General features: G+C 39.4%; 1 protein-coding gene across 2 annotated transcripts; it reads left to right on the top strand.

Moving 5' to 3' along the window:
- Positions 1-343: 343 nt before the first annotated feature.
- On the top strand, positions 344-18,460 carry LOC101850454 (zinc finger protein 184). 2 transcript variants are annotated; one of them, XM_035970686.1, is made up of 4 exons: positions 344-928; positions 7,681-8,361; positions 9,225-9,305; positions 11,684-18,460. In XM_035970686.1, the coding sequence occupies exons 2-4, from the start codon at positions 7,705-7,707 to the stop codon at positions 14,045-14,047; spliced, it is 3,102 nt and encodes a 1,033-aa protein (XP_035826579.1). In that variant the 5' UTR covers positions 344-928; positions 7,681-7,704; the 3' UTR covers positions 14,048-18,460. The 2 variants fall into 2 exon arrangements, with proteins under 2 accessions (XP_035826579.1, XP_005090209.1); XM_005090152.3 differs by having other exon boundaries at positions 345-928; positions 9,225-9,350.
- The last annotated feature ends 2,296 nt before the right edge of the window (positions 18,461-20,756 follow it).

Consider the following 20,756-nt stretch of genomic DNA (forward strand, 5'->3'; position numbering starts at 1 on the left):
GCTCTACTCACCCCCGCACTGTTCGCACCGATTATACACACACATAACCCCCCCCCCCTCCTAATGTTTCATGAATTATCATATGAAATAAAAAGACAACAGAAACACTGCCAACTCTGGGCCAAAAGCATTGTCTCTAAATTGTAAAGGAAACCAAGTTCTCCTGAAAAGAAAGCTGAATTAAAGGAAATACGAAGAGACATCATTATGCGTCATCCTTGCTGCATTTTGAACTTGGAAGTCGTGCTTTGCTTAGAGATCTATCACCCCGCCTCTTCGTCTGCCCTCTTGTCTCGACTGAAGAGTCTGTGGACTCGGTGGACTGTGGGCTCCCCTCCCGCGTTTCGTTGAAATCGGCCAGGCAAGAATAGGCTAGGCCTAAGCTACTCATTCATTTCGTCATCAAAAGAAAGGCTTTGATTATTGCATTCTTAAAAGGGATGAAGGCAATAATAAAAATGCATTGTCGGTGCGTATGGTGGTGGGGGTCGGAGTGGGCTATTCTTTTTCGCTTAGTCTGCGTTCGCCTTCGCGAGTGATGTAGGCCTATGCTTTGAATTCAAATCCTCGGCAGGGCTTTGGCCATTGTGTGACTACTTATCTGTTTGTGCATACACGCATGTGTGTGCGATAGTGTGTAAGTGTATGGTGTGTTCAACACTAAGTAAACATTTCGTGGGGTCCTGGCCTACATAATAAGCGTTCGCCCGCACATTTTGTTTCTTTGTGCAATTCTAAAAATAGTAGTGGGCCTCGCAGCAGCCCAGGTACACGCTGACTGACACACTCTTGCACGCACCGGGAGCGCCACCTCGCGCCGACGCACTTGCAAACGGATATGGTGGACGTGGTGGTGACGGATTCAGCGTACAATTTATTTTTGATGATATAAAGACACAATTATCGTTTGTGGTGCTGCTGATATCGGGTAAGTTTTTATCGTATCATCGCTTCTATTGTACAAAACATGCTCCCGTAACAGCCCTTGTGATTTAAATGGGATGAATGTCTGATTTAGAGAAATCGCTGTGCACCTTTTTCTTCCTTCCTTCTCTTCCTCTTTGCCTGCATGCCTGTTCGCTAGCTTGCTGCTCCGTCGGCCGTTCGGGGCGACGGCGGGGCGATGAACTCGTAGCCATTTCATTGAAAGTAATCGGAAGGACGTAGTCCATCGTTTAATTGGGCAACGTTTATCTGAAGGGAATTTTTATTGTTGCATTACTGTTTCCCTTGGTATGGGAGAGATATCGGGATTGGAAGCATGTAATAGTTGTTCTGTGACCGTTCTGTGACCTGTTTTTTCTTGAAGTTGAAGCACCCTTTTCAAAACGTATCGATATTAAATATATTGGCACAAATAGATCTTCTATGTTCGATTTCTCCTCATCTCGGAAAGATAAAATTAAGTTGGCATTACTGGTTATAATTATAGATCTAGAAATAGATTCTAGATCTAGATCTAAATCTAGTAGATTCTAGATCTAGATATAGATGTTATATATAGATCTAGATCTAGATCTATATAGATTTAAATCTAGATCTTTTCTAGATTCTAGGCTAAGTGATAATTGTAAGCAGAGTCAAAGAAACTGTTGAAGTTACTTTGAACTTTGGTTAAGATAAAAGATTTCTTGCTTTTTGTCGTTCTAAAAAAGTAATCTGCCTGTTTCAAGACTGTTAGAAAAGTCTGACTAGGCCCCCCAGAATAGGCTAGAACTAATCTAGACTAGATCTAGACGAGTGTCTTGACTACCTCTACTGTCTAGCGTAGAGTCTAGAGATATGTAAGGCTAACTAGTAGGCCTGCTAGATCTAGAATCTAGTAGCCTCAGAGTAGTCGGAGAAGACCCTTTGGTATTCTTTTACTTTCGCTCATGTCGCACACTTATACCAGTTGTTCATTTTCTACAGAATCTAGATCTAGATTTAGATTAGAAATCTAGATTCTAGGTCTAAATATCGATGCACTGAACACGAATATCAACTTCATTTCCGTCACAAATTAATAGTCTTTGAAATATCTGATTGTTCTTTAAAATCGAGCTACATCACACTATGCTTAACCGCATAGTAATTTGCGTGCTTTGGACTAGTCGTTGGGGGGGGGGTCGGGGGCCTGCTCCCCTGTGGCCTGTGGTAAAAGAAAGGGAGTGTATACAGACCCGGTAACCGGGAACAAAATCACAAAGTTTACAGACCCGGTAGGGGAGCTCTTTTGTGATTTCGGAAAGTTTCAGTGCCCACTTGGCTCAGGGCAGACCACAGAAAATAATTCTACACTTACTGTAGAATTCTATGGGGTAGAGCTAGGTCCTTCTAGATCTAGACAGACAGACATAAATCATTGATCTGGTTTCGAGGCTGGCCTAGATCTAGATCTAAATGAAGATTGCGGATGTCTTTTCGATGACATGAACGATCGTTTTTTCCTCCGTTTTGGAGTTGGGGGAATCACAATTTGAAGAAAAGAATAGTACAGTAGTCTCCGCCTAAGAAGATCCCACCGCTTATGATCCCGGTTCGCTTAAGATCCCGTTGTTTTAGGAAAACAGAACTTTTACTATACAAAAGTCACCCCTAAGATCCCGCTCTGATGGTCGACATTCGGCTAAGATCCCGCATTTCAGATCATAATTTGTTAAACAAAAACGCCGTCGGGCACGGCCGATCAACCAAGAGTGAAAAGTTGAGATCATTAAACTGTCCGTCGGGTCAAAGATAAGCCAGTATCGTGAATGTGATCACATACACGTTGTAAAACTCGATGAAGCGATACATTCAATGTTTGCCCCCGACGGGATCACACCGGGGTGTGAACTGACCGACGCGTTTGTTTTCCCCGAACATCGCACTCACACCCGAGCTCTCCTCCTAAACTTGCATCACTCGTTGGGTGCGTAGGGCCTACACGTTCGTTCCAGGCGGGATCACATCGAACCGTGAACTCTTCCTTGACCATTGCAGCAGTTGTCTCTACTCCCGAATTTGCGAGATGGACTGAATTTTAATTGGTGTGTTCACAACGTAATGGTGTGTAACGACAAAGGCGGTTTTGTGGGGGGACTTGGTCAGAGATGGAAAGCTATACATTTTCGACAGGTAAAGGGGAGGGGCAACTGGATAAGCCTAGATCTTGAGCCTCATGATAGGATAATAAGTGAAAATGGCACGCCTCATCGCACTATGCACTGTGATAGGTCATCAAGGTTAACCACTCTTTGCTCACCATATGTCATAAACCCACCAAGCGGGCACGTCAGTTCATTGTAAAGTGGAGGGAGAACATTTTACCGATTGTGAGCCTTAACATGGGTCACCATAGATTCTTCCCTGGGTCCGTCGCTCTCTCTCTCTCTCTTTCTCTCTTTCTCTCTCTCACACACACACACATGCACTACCAGGTCTGGGCGCTGAAACTTTCCGAAATCACAAAAGAGTTCCCCTACCGGATCTGTATACTTTGTGACTTTGTTCCCGGTTACCGGGTCTGTATACACTTCGTAAAAGAAAATATGGGATGTTACAGGCGTGCCCCTCTGTTTTTACCCATAGCCATAATTTGATATTTTACAGTTAGGTTTGAAATTTTCTCGGAAATAATTGATTTACGGCAGTTTTAGTGACTATGGTCTGCAGCAAACAGTCTGCAGTTTGACCCCCGAAGCAGTGCCTCTGTGTGCAGGAGTTAAAGTAAAAATTTACCCTTTTTTTATATTTTTAACTTTTGAGCTTGGACGTTGAAGAACTCAAACCAGACTTTCCTCTCTTGTGGATCTATGATGCTTCACAAAAGTTTTGGAATTCAGTCATAGTCATGAGATTTCATATATATATTTAATTCTATTTTTTCTTAAATGTGTGCACCTTCCTTTTTGATGCACTCGAGTCCTTTGTAATTTGTAGGCATTCTCTGGTTTTAGCCCCATAGTTAACCTATTAGGTGTATTTTTTTAAATGGAAGTGATTATTCGCACAGGGTCAAGCTTACGTTGATTTTGGACCTCGTTTGTCACGCACGGGTTATATTCCACCTTTTGACAAAGGTTTTTTTTATGTTAAAACAACTGGACACTACTTGATCTAGATTATCTCTAGATCTAGATCTAGTATAACTTGTTTCAGATTAAGGGTTAAAGTAAGCATGCACTCATCTCTCTCTCTCTCTCTCTCTCTCTCTCTCTTTCTCTCTCTCTCTCTCTCAAGGGGAAAAAAAAAAGAGATCATTTGAGTCATTATCTTTGACACAATACACAACTTGAATTCTAATTTGAGCTGGGTTTTTTGTATCGCATTGCACAATTAGTATTAGAATTGGATCTAGATCTAGATCTATCCCTACCAAAGATAGATAACAAGATTGTTCACTCAGCCCGAAAAGTGTTAGCAGAAGTCGGCGCATTGCTTCAGATGACCCTGAAGTCTTTGTTTTGAAGCTTGCTCTTTCCTTTCTCCAGAAGAAGAATAGGATAAGCCCAGTCTGTTAATTTTACTTTTATTGTTTTTCACCCAAGTCCAAGTAGGGTCTGTTTGCAAAGTCCGCACTTTTTCGAAGAGGGCGCCACCAAATTCTGAGAACACTTTTTTTATTTGGCTCAAAAAGAGGAGCCAACTATCTTGTGATCCATGACCTTTAATTGTCCCTACGCGAAAGAGGATGAAAAAAGGGAAAATGAGGAAATGCTAGGTCTAGTCTCTAGATAATTTCCATCCTTCCTTTGAAACGCCCTGTGCCAATAATATTTTGTAGTATTCACACACCCTGTGCGAATATAATTTCGTAATATTCACACACCCTGTGCGAATAACTACAGCCTTTTTTTTATTGATACTGACTAGCTATTTGGAATTGAGTCTCAGTTCGAGTCTGAATTGTCTTCCGTGGCTATTTGGACTCAAACTCCAATGCGTTTACGCAATCACTAGGTGTACCGGATGTGAAGCAGACAAGCAGTTCTACCTTGGCCTTCGGTATCTACGATTTGGCCAATGAACTTACAACAAATGGACGCCGACTGTGGTGACCCAGTGCGAATTGTGTTCTTTTCTTTGCTAAGGATAATATAATAGTTGGGCGGGGCAGTGGGCAACAGTATGGGAGGGAATATAGCTCTGTGTGCAAAAAGAGAAAAAAACAAGTGACGGTGGTGGCGGCCCACATGCGATTTAAACGTAGAACGACGCATCTTCCTGGTTGGCCTATTAATTTTAGTAATCGTAATGTGATGTCACCACTTCCTGTGATACCTACAGACTATTTTAAGAAGGCCGTGGAAGTACCACATATAAGCACATTTCGGAATTCCTAGATCTAGTACTTGAACATGATGGAAGATCGCTTAGATCGTTGATGCTCAGAACAGTAAGAACTCTGATGCTTGAAATTGAAACACGGTATACGCAAAGACAATAAACTGCTCGAAAACTGCTGTAAAGACGCTGGAGGATTCCTCCTCCCCCCCCTTCTGCATGCTCCATCACAAAAAACTACAAAGCAACAAATTATAATTTATGGGAAAAACTGTTGGTCAGTCGGGACGAGGAGAATTCGGGAGGGGGGGGGGGACTTCCGGGACCGATATTTGATCCCCCGCTCATTAAAAAATTGTATGACCCCAAACGCAGACGCGCTGTCCTTTCGGCCATCAAAACTTCCAACACAGCGAAAGGTAGATTAAGCTTGATATAACATAGACACTTTGTCTTTTATCTTTGGTGCCTTGCGGTGTATTGTGGTCTCGGGATCGGAGGGGTATCCCGGTCTGACATCAAACAAGATGGCGGCCTTACCTGTGATGAGATGATAAGCTATATCTAATCCTAGATGCTACTCGTTAGCCTATCTACGTTGTGTTCAATACTTACCGTTTCGAGCGGGGAACGATGTGTGTGGGTCTAACAGGTCCGGAGCTTCATCCACTGCGTCAACCTACCAGTAGCGTAGATCCCTGCTCAACCTGTATTTAAATCACGGCTCGGAAGGCCGGTTCAAATTTCATGTCTTTACGCGATAGTTCGATGATTCACTGTTTTTCTCATATACGTATACAGTCAAACCTGTGTAAGACGGCCACCCATTGTCAAGGAGAAAAGTGGCCGTATAAGACAGGTGGCCGTCTTAGGCAGGAGTGATCAAGATAAAGAAAATGAACCATTCCCATCTGAGGTCCCAATTGAAAGTAGCCGCATTGTTGTTGGTGGTGTGGTGGTTTGTATTTTGTTTGTAATTTTTTATTTTGTTGCTGATTTTGCACAAGGGTGACAATAAAACGAAATGTATCAGACGAGGAAGACCGAGTGCCATGTTAAAACAAACAACTGGGTCGCCACCACTCGGAGAACGAGAAACGCTTCTGTCACAAGTTCTTGTTGACGTCCTTTGTTACTTTGTTGCAGACTGGGTAAACAGTGACCACTCATCTCACTTACGATTTGTGTATGAGTTCTGGGCAGGGCTTATGGGTTTTAAGAGATCACACGCTTACCTCACCTGCAGCTGAAAATTGGTAGCTATTGGTCAACAGTGGGTGGGGCCTATGCAACATGATCGGTTGGAGGGACTACCTAACAACAACGACAGGTGATTGAATTATGACGGCTCGCCCACAACGCCAGGGGCCAATGCACAATTTAAATAATTTAATACAAAATGTAATGGAGTCATTAAGGTGGCCGTCTAAGACAGAGGTGTTATTGCTTTGTGTGATACGGGTTGTGTGTTAAATTATGGTGGCCGTGGCCGCGTTCGACAGGTGCCCGTTTTACACAGTTAAATTATATAGAAAAAATGCAGGGGGGGGGGGGGAATGGAAAGTGGCTCTCTTATAGAGGTGGCCGTCAGGGCAGGTTTGAGTGTATTACGCATTAAACCTGCAGATTACCCCCTTAAAATTTAGGTGGTGCGTGGATGTTACTTATCAGCTGCACGCAGTTTCCGGTGACACCGGCTGGCTTCAGCAGAGAAGCCCCGCTCACATTCTGGTAGCTTGCATTTGCCGGTGTTGTTCCTTGAGTTTACCGCTGCCATGAGATTACCCCCGTCATTCTTTAACACTAGGGATCATGAATTGTCGGCCATTTAAAAAAAATAAATTAATAATGATATCAAAATAACTTTAAAATTAATGGAAAGTCTTTCTCTACTTTCATAAAACTTGCTGGACTCTCATTCACCATAAAGTCACCATCCCCCTTACTTCCATGTCCCGTGAGCGTGGTTTTTCAACTCAGAATCTTGTTCGTACAGCACTCTGCAGTTCACTGACCACAAAGGCTGTACATCAAACTGATCATTTGGCATGAAAGCAAGCATGAGACATTTTCATTTGATGAAAAGGAAGTGATCCAGGAGGCTTGAAAGTTTCACGATGGGAAAAAAATGGAAAGACTGGAATGTGAACCCTGGGATAGCTCTGAAGAATAATGAATCAGTTTATTTTCTTTTTAAAAGTGTATTAGAGTTGGAATTGACTGCATTTTATTTCTCTCCTGGAACCCAACTTACCCTTCAAGTTAAATTTTAAGATTAATTGAAGTGACTTGTGGTTTCTTTAACAATATCTCTGTACTTGTAGCTTCTTTGCCTTAGTAAAAATTAAAGTTTGGGGTATTATATAAGTTTAAAGGGGGGGGGGTGATCCGTCCTTTCGTTTTAAAAAACTTGTGGCTTTTTCTCCTTTTCAGTTTCAGTGTGAACTGTCGACTGATATGGAAGGGCCAGGAGAAACAGTCACAGAAGAGACTGTGTCTGTGGAAGAGGAATCCCCTGAATCTGTAGATGGAGATGGAAATGATGCACAATTGTCTCTAGATCCCAGTGCTAAAAACAGGTCAAAGAGAAAGCCATCAAAAACGCAAATCAAGCATATTGCCCCAAAGGATGAGAACTGTGACACTTCAAAGTACGGTACTCAAAATATGGAGGACCTGTTCAATGATGTAACGCAGGGTATTTATCCGGGAACAGGGTCAGATCTTTCAAACCAGGCTGTTTTGCCAGCGGGGATAAATCCTCAGCAACTGCCGACACCTGTGCAAGGTCCCATCCCTGGTGCCGGTGCCCCTCCTGCAACCCCAACAACCCCGAGGAGACCCAGGCGGTCCTCGCAAATTTCTGGTGCTTCCCCTGGATCAGGCCGTTCGGTGTCCTCCAGGCCTCCTCCCAGTTACCCGTGTGGCATATGTGGGAAGATATTCCGTGTCCCAAGTCGATACGACAGCCACATGCTAGGTCATAGTAAAGGCAAGCCATTTTGTTGCAACACGTGCGGAAAGATGTTTGCCTCCCAGCACAAGCTGGATCTGCACTTGCCTGTCCACAGCTGTGACCGCAGTGCTTCTTTCACTTGTGAAAGCTGTGGCAAGGTAAGATTTGCCTTTTTTTATTCTAAATAAATGTTTTTATGACTATTGTTACATCTGGTATTCGTCCTTTACGCGATAGTTCGATCATTCACTGTTTTTCTCATAACTTACGAAATTGTTCTTAAAGATCGTTTTGCTTCTTTCTTTGGGTTTAAAAAAGCAATTTCAATCGAAGTTTAAAAGTTAAAATATATTTTTATTTTGTTTTCCTTCCCTTGTGGCAGTGGATAGTGGAGGGGATGTCCATTTTTCTTTCTCAAACATCTTTATCAATACTGGTTTGGGAGATTTAAAAAATTATAGTTTTTTTTTTTTTTTAAATTTAAGGTGTGCTTTACTTTAAATATAATTTTAATCTATTGCAGACTAATTTGATCAATTGGAAATTGACTTACTGTGGAACAATACATCTTACAGCACATTCTCTGCCCATTAAAAAAAAATGATTTTCTTCCTGATTCTTTGTGTGTGTGCTTAATTTTGCCTTAGCATTTGAAGTGTTCTGAGATGACCAGTGGGCGGTGTGGCAAATTGAACAGGTATGAATGGTCACAAGGATAGACGGATAGATTTGATGGCAATAAAATAGTTGTTTTTACAAAGGAATTGTTGCTTTGTAAAATGGGATTGGAAGATAACATTTGTTCGGGTTCTGGTCTGGGAGATTGGCTATTGACCCTGGTTGTGTCAGAATTGAACTTTCTTCAGATGACTAGTTATTTGATCACTCTTTGATTGTCGATAAAAAGAAAAGCACCCCATTTTTCAAATGATTTATTTTATTTTCATTATTGCCGTTCAATGAAGTCTCTATAGTTACCTTGTTTCTGTTCTGGTTTCACATGTTTTCTTAATGTTCTTAGGTGTGTGTCAACTGGCGTGCATACCTTTACCATTTGAAAGCAAAACATACTGAATCTGGAGGGAAAAAATTTGCTTGCAATGTAAGTAGATCCAATACCAATGGAGGGAAAAGATTTTCTTGCAATGTAAGTAATTGTTTGCTTTTATTTCTTTCCTTTTGTTTGGTTTTGTACTTTATTTACTATTTTAGTTTGCTCTTAAAAATATGTATTTAAGGCAACAGACAAAATGCGCAGACATATCTTTTTTACAGTGAAGGATATTCATTCATTGAGACAGAATTTAATTTGTTTGTCTCTCTTGCTAGGTTTTGAAAGATCAGTCTCACATGTTACTTGTTGAACGTTACGATTTCCAACAAATATTACAATGAGCTTGTGTTTTGTTAATTTTTGTTATGTTTTTAACAAAATTGGTACTGGGACTCTCAACCTTTTATAATTCAGTACTCATTTCTGAATAACTTCTTTTCTGCTCACCTTGTTCATTTCCCTTATAGATAGGGGAAGAATAAATTTAGTATTATATTATATATAGAATGGTGGTGTGATTTTAGTCATTCTGCTTCTGCTTAACGGTCAAGTGGGCCGCAGCATTCTGGTTGAGAGACCCTGTCTGATAATTTTGCATCTAATGATCTAGTTTTAAAAATCAGTTCACTAGCATTTGGTCATGGATGTAATTTTTGTCCATGACAACCTTTTAAGATAGCTGTGTTATTGAAGATTCTATTTCAAAGGTCATAAAGCTATTTTTCTGCTTGTAAAGCTTGTATTTATTTAAACTAATGAGAGACAATTTTTCCACTTGTATTTGTTGTTATTCATTTTATGAAGTTGCATTGTTGACTGTATTATTGTTGCTGTTGTTGTTACTGTAAAATCCTCATTGACATGCTCAAAGATGCATCATCTCATTTTGCGCATGCATCACCTTCACTCATTCGAAGCCATTTTCTAGAATTCAGCCTTTCATTTCCGTACATTACTTTTGTAGTGTTAGAATCCAAGAAACTCTTCGCCTCTAAATTGTATAATTTTGGTTGAATTAGAATAAACTTACGGCTGGTGTGCAGCGAATCATAGGTCATTTGTTAATTTTAAAAGGAGGACTTGTTTCGTTTGCCAGACCATCTGATTGTTCTGAGAAATGAGGCATTTTAGAAATGGGTGCAAAAAAATCAGGTCCATATGGGTTCAAACTTTTTTCTTCCGTGCCATTGACCAAGTTAGTAAGCAATTGTAGCACCATTACTGGCTGTCTTCGTGGCCCATGGCAGATTTGACAGGCTTTTTTCGTGGGTTTTGGAGGTTTTTTTCTGCTATGCCAAGTGGACAATTGCTGCCTGCTGATTTCCCATTCATAGTACTTCATATTATGCTATCAACACCATTGATCCCGACCATACGCTTAGTTTTCATGCTGCTTTTGTGCACAGAATTTGATTTTGCTGTCATCTTCATGGTTAGTCCTGGCAAATGTAGATTTTTTTATTTTGTTAAAGACACAAGTCTGCAGATGGATGAACTCAAGTATGCCTTGCTTTTAATATTGCGGGTACTTCAAAATATATTTTAGTGGCTCTTGACTACGAAATTAACTGTTAGAGACATGTACATGTACCATTTTACCCCTGTCCTTGGAAATGTACAGCAGTCAGTAAGAATATGCTTCAACAGTTGATGAACTGATGAACAGAAGCTGAAGTTATTAAGTGAGCAAATGAAAACAACATAAGTTTCCCAGAAGAAAGGGGATATGGTGTTATTCTTGACAATAGTGTTCAAAAGCTTGAACGATTTTTTTAAAAATGTGGGCTTTTTTAAGTTGCAGTTATTTCTCTCAAAGGAACACAAATGTGTTGAGTCATCATAGTACTTTTCACAACTCCACCTATCCCTTATTTTAAATACCACAGCCAGTTAATCTTTGGTCTGTGTTGGTTTTAGGGTTGTTTTTTATTTTCAGTAAAAACTTGCATTCCCCTTGTTGCAAAGACGTTCATGGAGTTTCTGTGATGTAGAAATGAAAATAATGTGTTTAATTTTCAAATTGATTTTTAGAACTATTTTATTTATTTTTTAGATATGGTATCAGGGATTCCTCTATGGCTTTGGCTAACTTAATTTGAAAGTAAATTGTTGATGAGAGGCAACTTGATGTAAATGTCGTTCTTAAGTTTAACTTAAAAACCAGGAGACCAGGGTATTGAATGAGTGGTAATTTTTAATGGTGAAATGAGATGTATTTGCCTTCTTAATTAAGATGATTGAAATTTGAAATAATTTTTCAAGAAGTATTTGATATTCTCTGTCTCTTTGGCATCTAATAATAAAGATAAAAGTTGGTTTTTGAATTGAGCACTAAATTTGGATTTTACAGTAAAATGATGTGTTCTTTCTGCATATTTTTTTTTTTCTTTCACAAATTATATTGTGCTATTGTTTTGCTCTTTCAGCTTTGTGGTCGTCAGTTTCACACGGGCCAGAGACTCAGGAACCACATGGCAAGCCATGAAGTTGGCAAGAACCATTGTTGTCAGACCTGTGGTAAACTGTTTGAGAGCAAGAAGAAACTGGACACTCACATGCTGGTGCATAACCTGACCAGCAAGCACGACCAGCATCTCCAGTGCTCAGACTGTGGCAAGGAGTATACTGAGTGGATTGCCTTCAAACAGCATATGAAAACACATGGCGCAGAAGGCGTTCAGTATCCCTGTGGTCTGTGTGAAATGGTGTTTCCTACTCAATACGAGAAAGAAAAACACAAGAGAGTGCATAAGCAAGTTCAGTGTGAGTTCTGTGAAAGGTATTTCCGTTCGGCTTCGGTCTTGTCGGTTCACCTAAGGGTTCACACTGGGGAACGTCCGTATAAATGCGGACTCTGTGAGCGAGATTTTTCTCAGTCTTCTGTTCTCAAAGTCCACATGCGCACTCACCGAAAAGAGGGCAAGTATGAATGCAAAAGGTGCGGGAATGTGTACTTGGACGTTATGGAATTTTTCAAACATCACATGGGTCATCTAGAAGAGGGCAATCTTCAGTGTGAGGAGTGTGGAAAAGTGTTTGAGACAATCAATAACAAGAATCGCCATATGGCTGCACATAGGGACAGGGCTGGTCGTGTGTGTCAGGTATGTGGCAAAGAGTTTGGCAGAGTCTCTCACCTGGAGGCTCATATGCTGTGTCACTCTGACCAGCTACCTCTCTTGTGTAAAGTGTGTGGGAAAATGTTTCCATCTCAGGAAGTCCTGACTGCCCACTATGCCACACACATGTCTGCTGGGGAGAGCGTCTCCAATTCTGGCCTGCCTGCTTCCAAGGGTCCTCTCTTCTGTGGCCTCTGCGGCAAAATGTTCAAAGGACAGGTGTACCTGAACAATCACATGAAAAAGCATGAAAGAGAAGGCCTCAACGCTCGTGGTGGGGATGAAATTCCAGATGAAGATCTGGTAGAAGTTGAGGGGGGTGAGTTTTCTTGCCTGGACTGTGGAAAAACATTTTCCAAAGAGCATCATCTGGCAGTTCACAAACGTGAGCATACAGGAGAGCGACCGCACACATGCATTTTGTGTGGTCAAAGCTTTATGTTGAGGAAAGAACTTCTGGATCACATTGGTGAGCACAAGCGCAATGGACTCATGATGTACATGGGGAATCAAGGTGGTGCAACTGTAGCTGCAAACGCTGCTGCTGCCCCCACATCGGCTACTCAAAAGGTTGGCAATAACACAAAGACTCCCAATGCAACCTTTCATGAGAGTGATAGTGGCTCTGAAACAGAAACAGACAATGAAGAGTCCGAGGCAACAAAGGCTGCTGCTGCTGCTGCAACAGTACAAAATAATAAGCAACGGTCTTCTCCAGCAGTAGTACCACAGCAAGCTATCACTCCATATAGAGAGAATGATTACCCACCTCCTCAGACCAATCAATATCCAGAAAAGAACTATGTTATACCAGCAAAAAGTCAGTATGAAGAAAAACTGTACCCAAATGTTCGCAATGTTTTGTATGATGAAAAGAACTACCCTAGAAATATAAGTGCACAGTACCTTGACAAGGACTATAATATTGATAGTCAGAACAATTATCAGGAGAAAAGTTTTTCTCGGAGCAGCCACGTGCCAGTTGTTGAAAAATCTTTTCCAAGCAATCACAGTACTGCGTACGTGGAGAAAGGATACTTGAACCCTCCCCCGCCGACATCTATCTCTGAGAAGAGGTACATAGAGAGTCCTGGCAGCTCTTACTCTGAGAAAGCTTATGTTGAAGCTCAAAAGCTCGCTTATGCCGAGGAGAGTCAAAGTCTATCCAGAAAGAATCACTCTCCGGTATCGATGAACGAAAGTCAAGTGTTACACTACAATATACCAAGGGGTTCCTATAATTCTCCCATTTCACCTCCATCTAGTCACATGCCATCCTCCAGTGGCAGCAGTAGTCATTTACATGCAGGTTTACAGACTGAACCTTATGGAAGGCCAGACATACAAATTCCTTTAAATGACCGCATGCAACCAGCCATGCAGCTGTCGATGAAAGATACCAGTGTCCATCCAAACATTCACATGATCCGACCAGAGCCTCATTTACCACCTAGTGTTCACCATGATTACAAAAATGATATGAGCCCATATGCTTTCCCATACAATAAGGCATATATGCCCACAGCAATAAGCAATCTTCCTCACCGTAGCACTTTTCACACTGGCTTCCCAAGCACGCACGGCAGATTCACTACAGATTCTCAGCTATCTGTAGCCAATTTCCAGCTTCTACCCCAAACTGCATTTCCTGAGAATTCCCATCAGACTTGATTTTATTTTATTTTAGTTTTCAAAAGAAACATATTTGCAGTGTGCTGAGCAAATGTTTTGTTTTATGAATCTCTTCATCGTGGTACAGGTTATCTTCTGTTGTTTGAAGATTGTGTGCTAGTACAGATGAGCTTCCCTCAAATTTATTTGAAAATATTTGTCTCGCCCCTTTGCGTTTTGTACATATTGGAATATATTTGGTCAATAAGTTTTATTTATGTAAAATATATTTTGAATTTCTTTTATTTGAAAGTATGCATGTTTTTTATGGAGTGCGAATATGCATGGTAATGATGATATTGAAAGTTTCGTAAGTTTTTTCATAGCAATGTTGTTTTTGTTTAATTGCAAGTATGTATTGTAATCGTTTGGACAATTTTGCATCTCTAGACTTGTTGTATGTGTCATATCAAAGACCAAAACTAACACAGGCTGAACATATAATCAGTATTTTTGCTAGTCACAAGCAGCATTCAAATCAGTCTGTGGGTCTGTGTTGGAAAAAATGCAGATACTTTGCAGTATACCAAATCTGACAATAGTTATGAAAGGAGCATAACTTGTCATTGTTTAAATTTTTGTTTGTAAAAAGCACAACAATCCAATCTTGTATTTTTTATGGATAATGTGTGTCTTAAGTTTGTCCTATCTCATTTAAGTAAGTTGTTATTTACGTATCCTGTTTCATGTCAAAAGTAAAGTATTTTCATGTGCTACCAGTTTCTCTCAAAGGTACTCTCTTGGGGGGGGGGGGGGAATCTCTCACATTTATTCTCATATTCTGTCATTTGTGATTCTATACTTTTAATGCTGTGGCTGTTTGTGGTTTTTCGGAAAGCTGTATTTTGTATGTTCAGCCACTTTTACCCATCCTAATGTCTTCAGAATCCAAATTGACGTTTTTTTTTCTGTTTTTTTTTTTTTAAATCAAAGAAAAGATAGAAGATTTTCTGCCTGTTGGCATCAGACTCAAGTGGTTTGTTGTTGTTTTTTTTTTTGGTGTTTTTTTTTCCACAGAATTATTACTCACTGGTTAAACCAACTCTTCTTATTAGTTTTAAAGAGAAAGACCAACACTTTTTTCCCTCTTCACATGATTTTTTTAAAAAGGGACAAATTTACTTCCATATATTCTTTTCAGTTCTGACTTTTTTTTTGTTGGATGTCACTGGTCACACCTTTTCATACTTCAGAGGTTGGAAATTCCTGTCCCTGGTTCTTTTTGAAGAGTAGGTTAAAATGTATTGATAATTCTATTGTTTGTCTGTGTACTTTTTTTTTTCTTTTTTTATATACTAATTTTATTGAGTATTTTTGTGGTGCAAGTTTTTTTGTTTTTGTTAAAAGTTATGATTTTGCAAACATGGCAGACCCTGCCATTTTAATTTATTCATATATTACACTGTGATTTTTGGTCAGTGTGTTGTACAAAATTTGCTTTGCTTGTCTTGAAACTTACTCTGAAATGGATGCTTTGTTATAATGTATGTTATGATAAGCCTAAATGGAATGCAAAACCACAATCAAAGTATGCAAATAAATAGTAAATTATGATTATTAAAAGATAAACCATATTCCTTATTACAAGCTCCGTTTTTAACAGACTTCTGAGGATGACTTCAGCTTTTAGGGAGTGTTAAATTTATATTTCTTTTTTAATGAGACCTCTTTTTTCTTTAATCTTTGAAGGGCTTCTCATTTAGATTTCTCGTTGTCTGCACTCTTGGTTTTATCCACATGAAGACTGTATAATTTTTTTGAAGACACTTTTCTTTCTTCTGTGTTTTGTTGAGGTGTAAAACGCATTCTTCTGCCTCTTTGCCTCTTTTTGGGGAATCAGGGATTCTTAGGAGAGGGGGCCTCAATGAAAGAGACCATGACTAGCTGTTTAGTGAGAGCAGTTGGTTCTGCTTGCATGTTGTGCACAATGGAATGGTTACTAGAATCAAGCAATTACCATTTTTGATGATTTGGGTGCTACTTAAGCATATATGTGTGCTAAAGACTGACTTCTTACTTTTTCACCTTAAAATTTTGCCCCAGCAAAGATTAATTTTGAGGTGAAGAGTCTTGCAATGTCGTGTAACTTTTCTATTTTTACTTAGTCTGGGACTGTTATGCCGTCTTCAGTCAGGAACACAGTTAAAAGAGAATGCACGTTTTTTTTCTTTCTTTTGAATAAAGTTTGCCGTCTAGGCTTCGAAGTAGAACAGTTGGACAGAATGTAGCACGCTGACTTGGTCCCTTAGATTGGTCTAACTATGTGAAAGATCCAATGTTTGATACTGTCAGTATTACTGGCATCTGTGGTGTAGCGGTTAGGCACTTCGCTGTTGCGTGCAGGAAATCCAAGTACAATAGTCTCCGCCTAAACACAGGGTGCTCGGGAGGGCTCCTTAGCGTGTGTTTATACGAAGTGTGCGTGTACATGAACCTATGCAAGGGGAGGAAGGGACGCAGTCATCTCAATTCCTTATTTCTCCAGTGAACTCCCTTGGAGGGAGGGGGTCATTTTTGCAGATAATGTGACGACACGTGACTTTTGTGATGGATTCCTTGACTGGGGTTCAAAATACATGGGGGAGGGGGAGAAAGGAAGACTCAATGTAGTAAATATGCGCTATAGCATATAATTTATAGAACAGATAGCCTAAGAGAGAACTGTTGGTGATAGTCATAGAGACGACGGACCGGCCACGTGGCTTTCCAAGCGACCTGCCCTGACCGTAAATTCATGCAGAATCATTCTCTCATTCAGAGAAATTTTTCTCCTGTGATTAGTTGAACAAGTACATTATAAGTTCTTCGAGCGCAGCCGATTAGGCTTACTTGTTTAATCTTTAATTCTGTCTAGATCTAGTGTTTTACGGGTGTCACGCATCAGACCTAGACCTAACAATTCAATACATTACACGCAGTCACTCAAACCCCAGTCAGAAACCTTCTCTCAAAGATACATTTCCAGTGACTAATCAAACAACATTTCAGTCCACCCCACCCCAAACTTTTCACCGACCAGTCCTAGATCTCTAGTTCTAGATCTATGGGTCAGGGAAAAGTTGGATGTGAAAACGCTGTCCATCACTCTCTTTGTTCGACGAGAGGGGCACGCTCACCAATTTTCTAGGCTTGTCTTACTAACGCAGGCTGTGCAGGTTGTAGTGAAAATATCCCTTTGTTGAGCTTTACCTGTCGGCGTGTTTCGCAGACCGGAGCGTGCGTTTAGAGGGAGTGACCGTGCGTTTGTACGTCTTGATTATATAGTAAAAAACTCGTCAGGTGGCGAAACGTGCTTTTGTATGGCGTGTGTTTAGGTGGAGGCTACTGTATATCTCTCAGCCCAGGTTGGCCCAGACAGGCAGGGTCGAAAGACCACCTCTTGAATGATCTAAATTGTGTTGATGATGGGGGAATACAAACACATTCATAAAAAAATAGACTAACTGTTAGAGTTAGTGCTGTAAAGTAGTTTTAAGTAAATGGATGATTACTACAAGAAGGTGTTTTGGTGTGATCTGCTCTTACTTTTTGTTGTCAATTTTCGTCGCCAGCTGTTAAAATGAACTAACCCCAGAGTTTTGAATTTCAAAATTTTTAAAAATTGTGGCTTCTTACTCGATGGTAATGTTTGCATGTCAAAATTTTTTTGTCGGAATTTTAAATTCCTAATGTTGGGGGGGGGGGGGATATAATGCATAATGTGAGTACAATTAGTACAATTTTTTAAAGAATAATGCGGTTTGTTTTTTCTCTGTAAAATGTTTGCTTTAATGGCTTAGTACATTTGAACAGCTTGCTGATGTTTTTTGGTATTCTGTCCCAGGTGAAACTTCACCATCCTTCCCATATTTTCTCAGTGTTACCCAATCACTAAAGTTACTTTATGCAGCACAACTTGTACTGAAAATAAAGATTTATCTCCTAGTTACATTGTGGTTGACACTGAAAAATAATGTAATTCATAGGTTGTCATTTGCCTGGAAGTAGTTCTTGCTCTTTCAGAATTTTTTGGGCTTAAAATAATTTGAAGCTCTTTAGTCATTGCTCTGGATACATGCTTCTTAGGAGATGCTCCAGGGTTTGTTTACTGAACACCATTGTTCGTGCAGTTTTATATTGGAGATCTGATCGGCCACATTGAATATTGAAAATCCAATTTCTTGCACCTTGTTTCTCTCTTCGTTTTCTTTGAGTTGTAGGGTTTGGTTGTTGGCATACTTTCAGTAATATTGCTTCAATGTCATAAGAGAGAGCATTGTTTTTTGGTTTGTTTGTTGTTGTTTTTTTCTATCTTTTTTATTTAAAAGTCACTTGGAATGGCAGAATGCTGATGAGAAATTTCAGTGATTGTAATGTCACCAAAAGTGAAGTTGTTATATATGTATTGCCTCTTTAATGTTTGTTTGCGATCTCTAAAAGAAATGAGTGACGGCATGGTGGAATCAGGCATTCGTCAATTTTTGGGCATGTAGAGTATGAATATTATTATGTTCAAGTTTATTTGTCTTGCATTGGATGGAAACCCCCCCCATCTATCTTGAATAGAAGTTGAGATATTTACGATTGAAGGAGGTGGGAGATAAGATTAGTGAGTAAATGGCCGTCAAAGTTTGGTGACTTTCTTTGAAAACTGGAAATTTACATTTTCATGCCTTCAATTAACGTTTTTCGGTAACAGTTGCTCAGTAATACGTTTGTTAAAGAACATAAAAGGTGTTGACCCCAAAAAAATGCCGGTTTTTATTTGATTTCATTATTTTGACTAGTGCCAGATTTCACCATGCTGCCTCACAAACGATAAATGTTACCATACATTCAAATAGAAAAAAAAAAGTTTTCTGTTTTTGTTTTTTTTTTTCTTCTCGGTTAGAAAAACATCTTAGCTATGAACTGCTTACATTTTGGTTTTGTGTATATTGATATTAATGTATTGATTCTGTTGTATCAGGCTACTTTTCTATTATTATATTATACGTGAAGGTGCTATTACTTTTGCACTCCATGAGCCATGATTATTATTTTTTAAAGTTAATGTTACTGATGATGTGCAGGTGTATTACTATATGGTGATCGGCTGATCATTTTGTCATGCGCTTGGTAAACTTTGCAAGACAGTGCCATGATTTTGAAGAATTATACATGCCTTTAAAAGTTTGAAAACTATTGTAGAACTTTGGATTCTTTGTTCTTTTTTTTTTTTTTTTTTTTTCTCTCTCTCTCTCTCTTTTAGTTCAATATATTGATAAAAACGATACTGTACTGACAAAAAGATTATAAAAAAAAAACCATTTTCAATTCTCTATCTATCAATTCTTGTGGCTTACTTTCGGGTTAAGACTTTCAGTCGTAATAATGAAAGACTTTATCGATCAAGTTAAGATGTACATATACTTTGATGAATAATTCTAGTCATGAATTTGTTCTTGATGGTTCCAACTGATTGATGATTGTGACACATCAGAAATGTAGAGTTTTTATGTAAATACACTAGATTTTTTTTTTTCCTTGATTTTTAAAAGGGGTTCATGTAATAGGTCATGTTTCATGTGGCTGTACCTGTTTCTTTGGCCAGTGACAGCATCTGAAATTGAATCTCAGCTTTATGCTGCAGCTACTAATGAAATTTCGCAGTAATTCTAGGTTTACTAGTGTCTGTTTGCAAATTTGTACAGCTATTTTATATCACCAGATTCAAGAAGTATTTTGTGCAAACCATCATATTCTTATTAATTTATTATCTGTAGATGAGTTCTAGTTCTAGTGTGATGGCTAATAAAGTTGTCGCCTTGAGGTTTGAACATGTTCTTATTGATTTTATATATATTGGGTTTTCTTATATTAATCTTATGCATCTCTGTGTATGATAGGGATTCTTCCTCCTACTTTCCCCTTCTTGCATCCTCATGACTTGCAAAACAGTTGTGTTCATGATGTCGCTTTTCTTAGTCTAACTCGGTTTTATTATAATTGTAGGTAATCTGAGCTTTTACTTTTATTTATTAATTTATTTTTGTCTTTTAATTTATCAAACACACTTTTTTTATTATTTTCTAACTTTTTTTTTTTTTAGATACATGATCCACTAGTACCATGGCAGTATGAACTGTGGATAATAACGTAAGCTGGGCTGCAATGTATATTTTTTCAGTAGCTCCCTGTTACCGTACTTGAATGGCTAAACTCCCTTGAATTCCACAACAGCACGAAGGAGATTTTTGTTTGTCTGGATAGGGTAATTTTGGTGTTTTGCAATGATAGGTGCTCAGCAACAAGCATCTTTTTACAGACTGCAGAAGAGTGAAAGTACATAAAGCATTCTTATTTGGGTGCTGTATAATGAACAAACATGAACATCTGCTTTTCTTGAGTGGGTTTGTCTGCTATGCGATTTGTTGCTCATTCTGTAGTGTTTTTGCAGCTCTTCTGTTTTCATTTCAACTCCTCGGTGTAAGGCTCCATCATCCGTCACTTTTCAAAATGGCATATGGTGGAGTCGTACTCTAAGCAGTCGATTTGTCTTTGTGCATTTTGCATGAACGTTTTCTCATGTGAAAGTGTCACAGTTATACTTTGTCTCGAGCTGCTGCTGTGTGAGGCACTGATTGCCTTGGTTGATGATGTAGTTTGGCTTTCTTTTGATAGCAGATCTCCAGTGTTTGCATCAGAAACATTGGAGTAAATGGGTAATGATGATGTCTTACATGCTCTG

This window comes from Aplysia californica, unplaced genomic scaffold (genome assembly GCF_000002075.1).
Source record: "Aplysia californica isolate F4 #8 unplaced genomic scaffold, AplCal3.0 scaffold00013, whole genome shotgun sequence".
In the NCBI taxonomy this organism is placed as follows: domain Eukaryota; kingdom Metazoa; phylum Mollusca; class Gastropoda; order Aplysiida; family Aplysiidae; genus Aplysia; species Aplysia californica.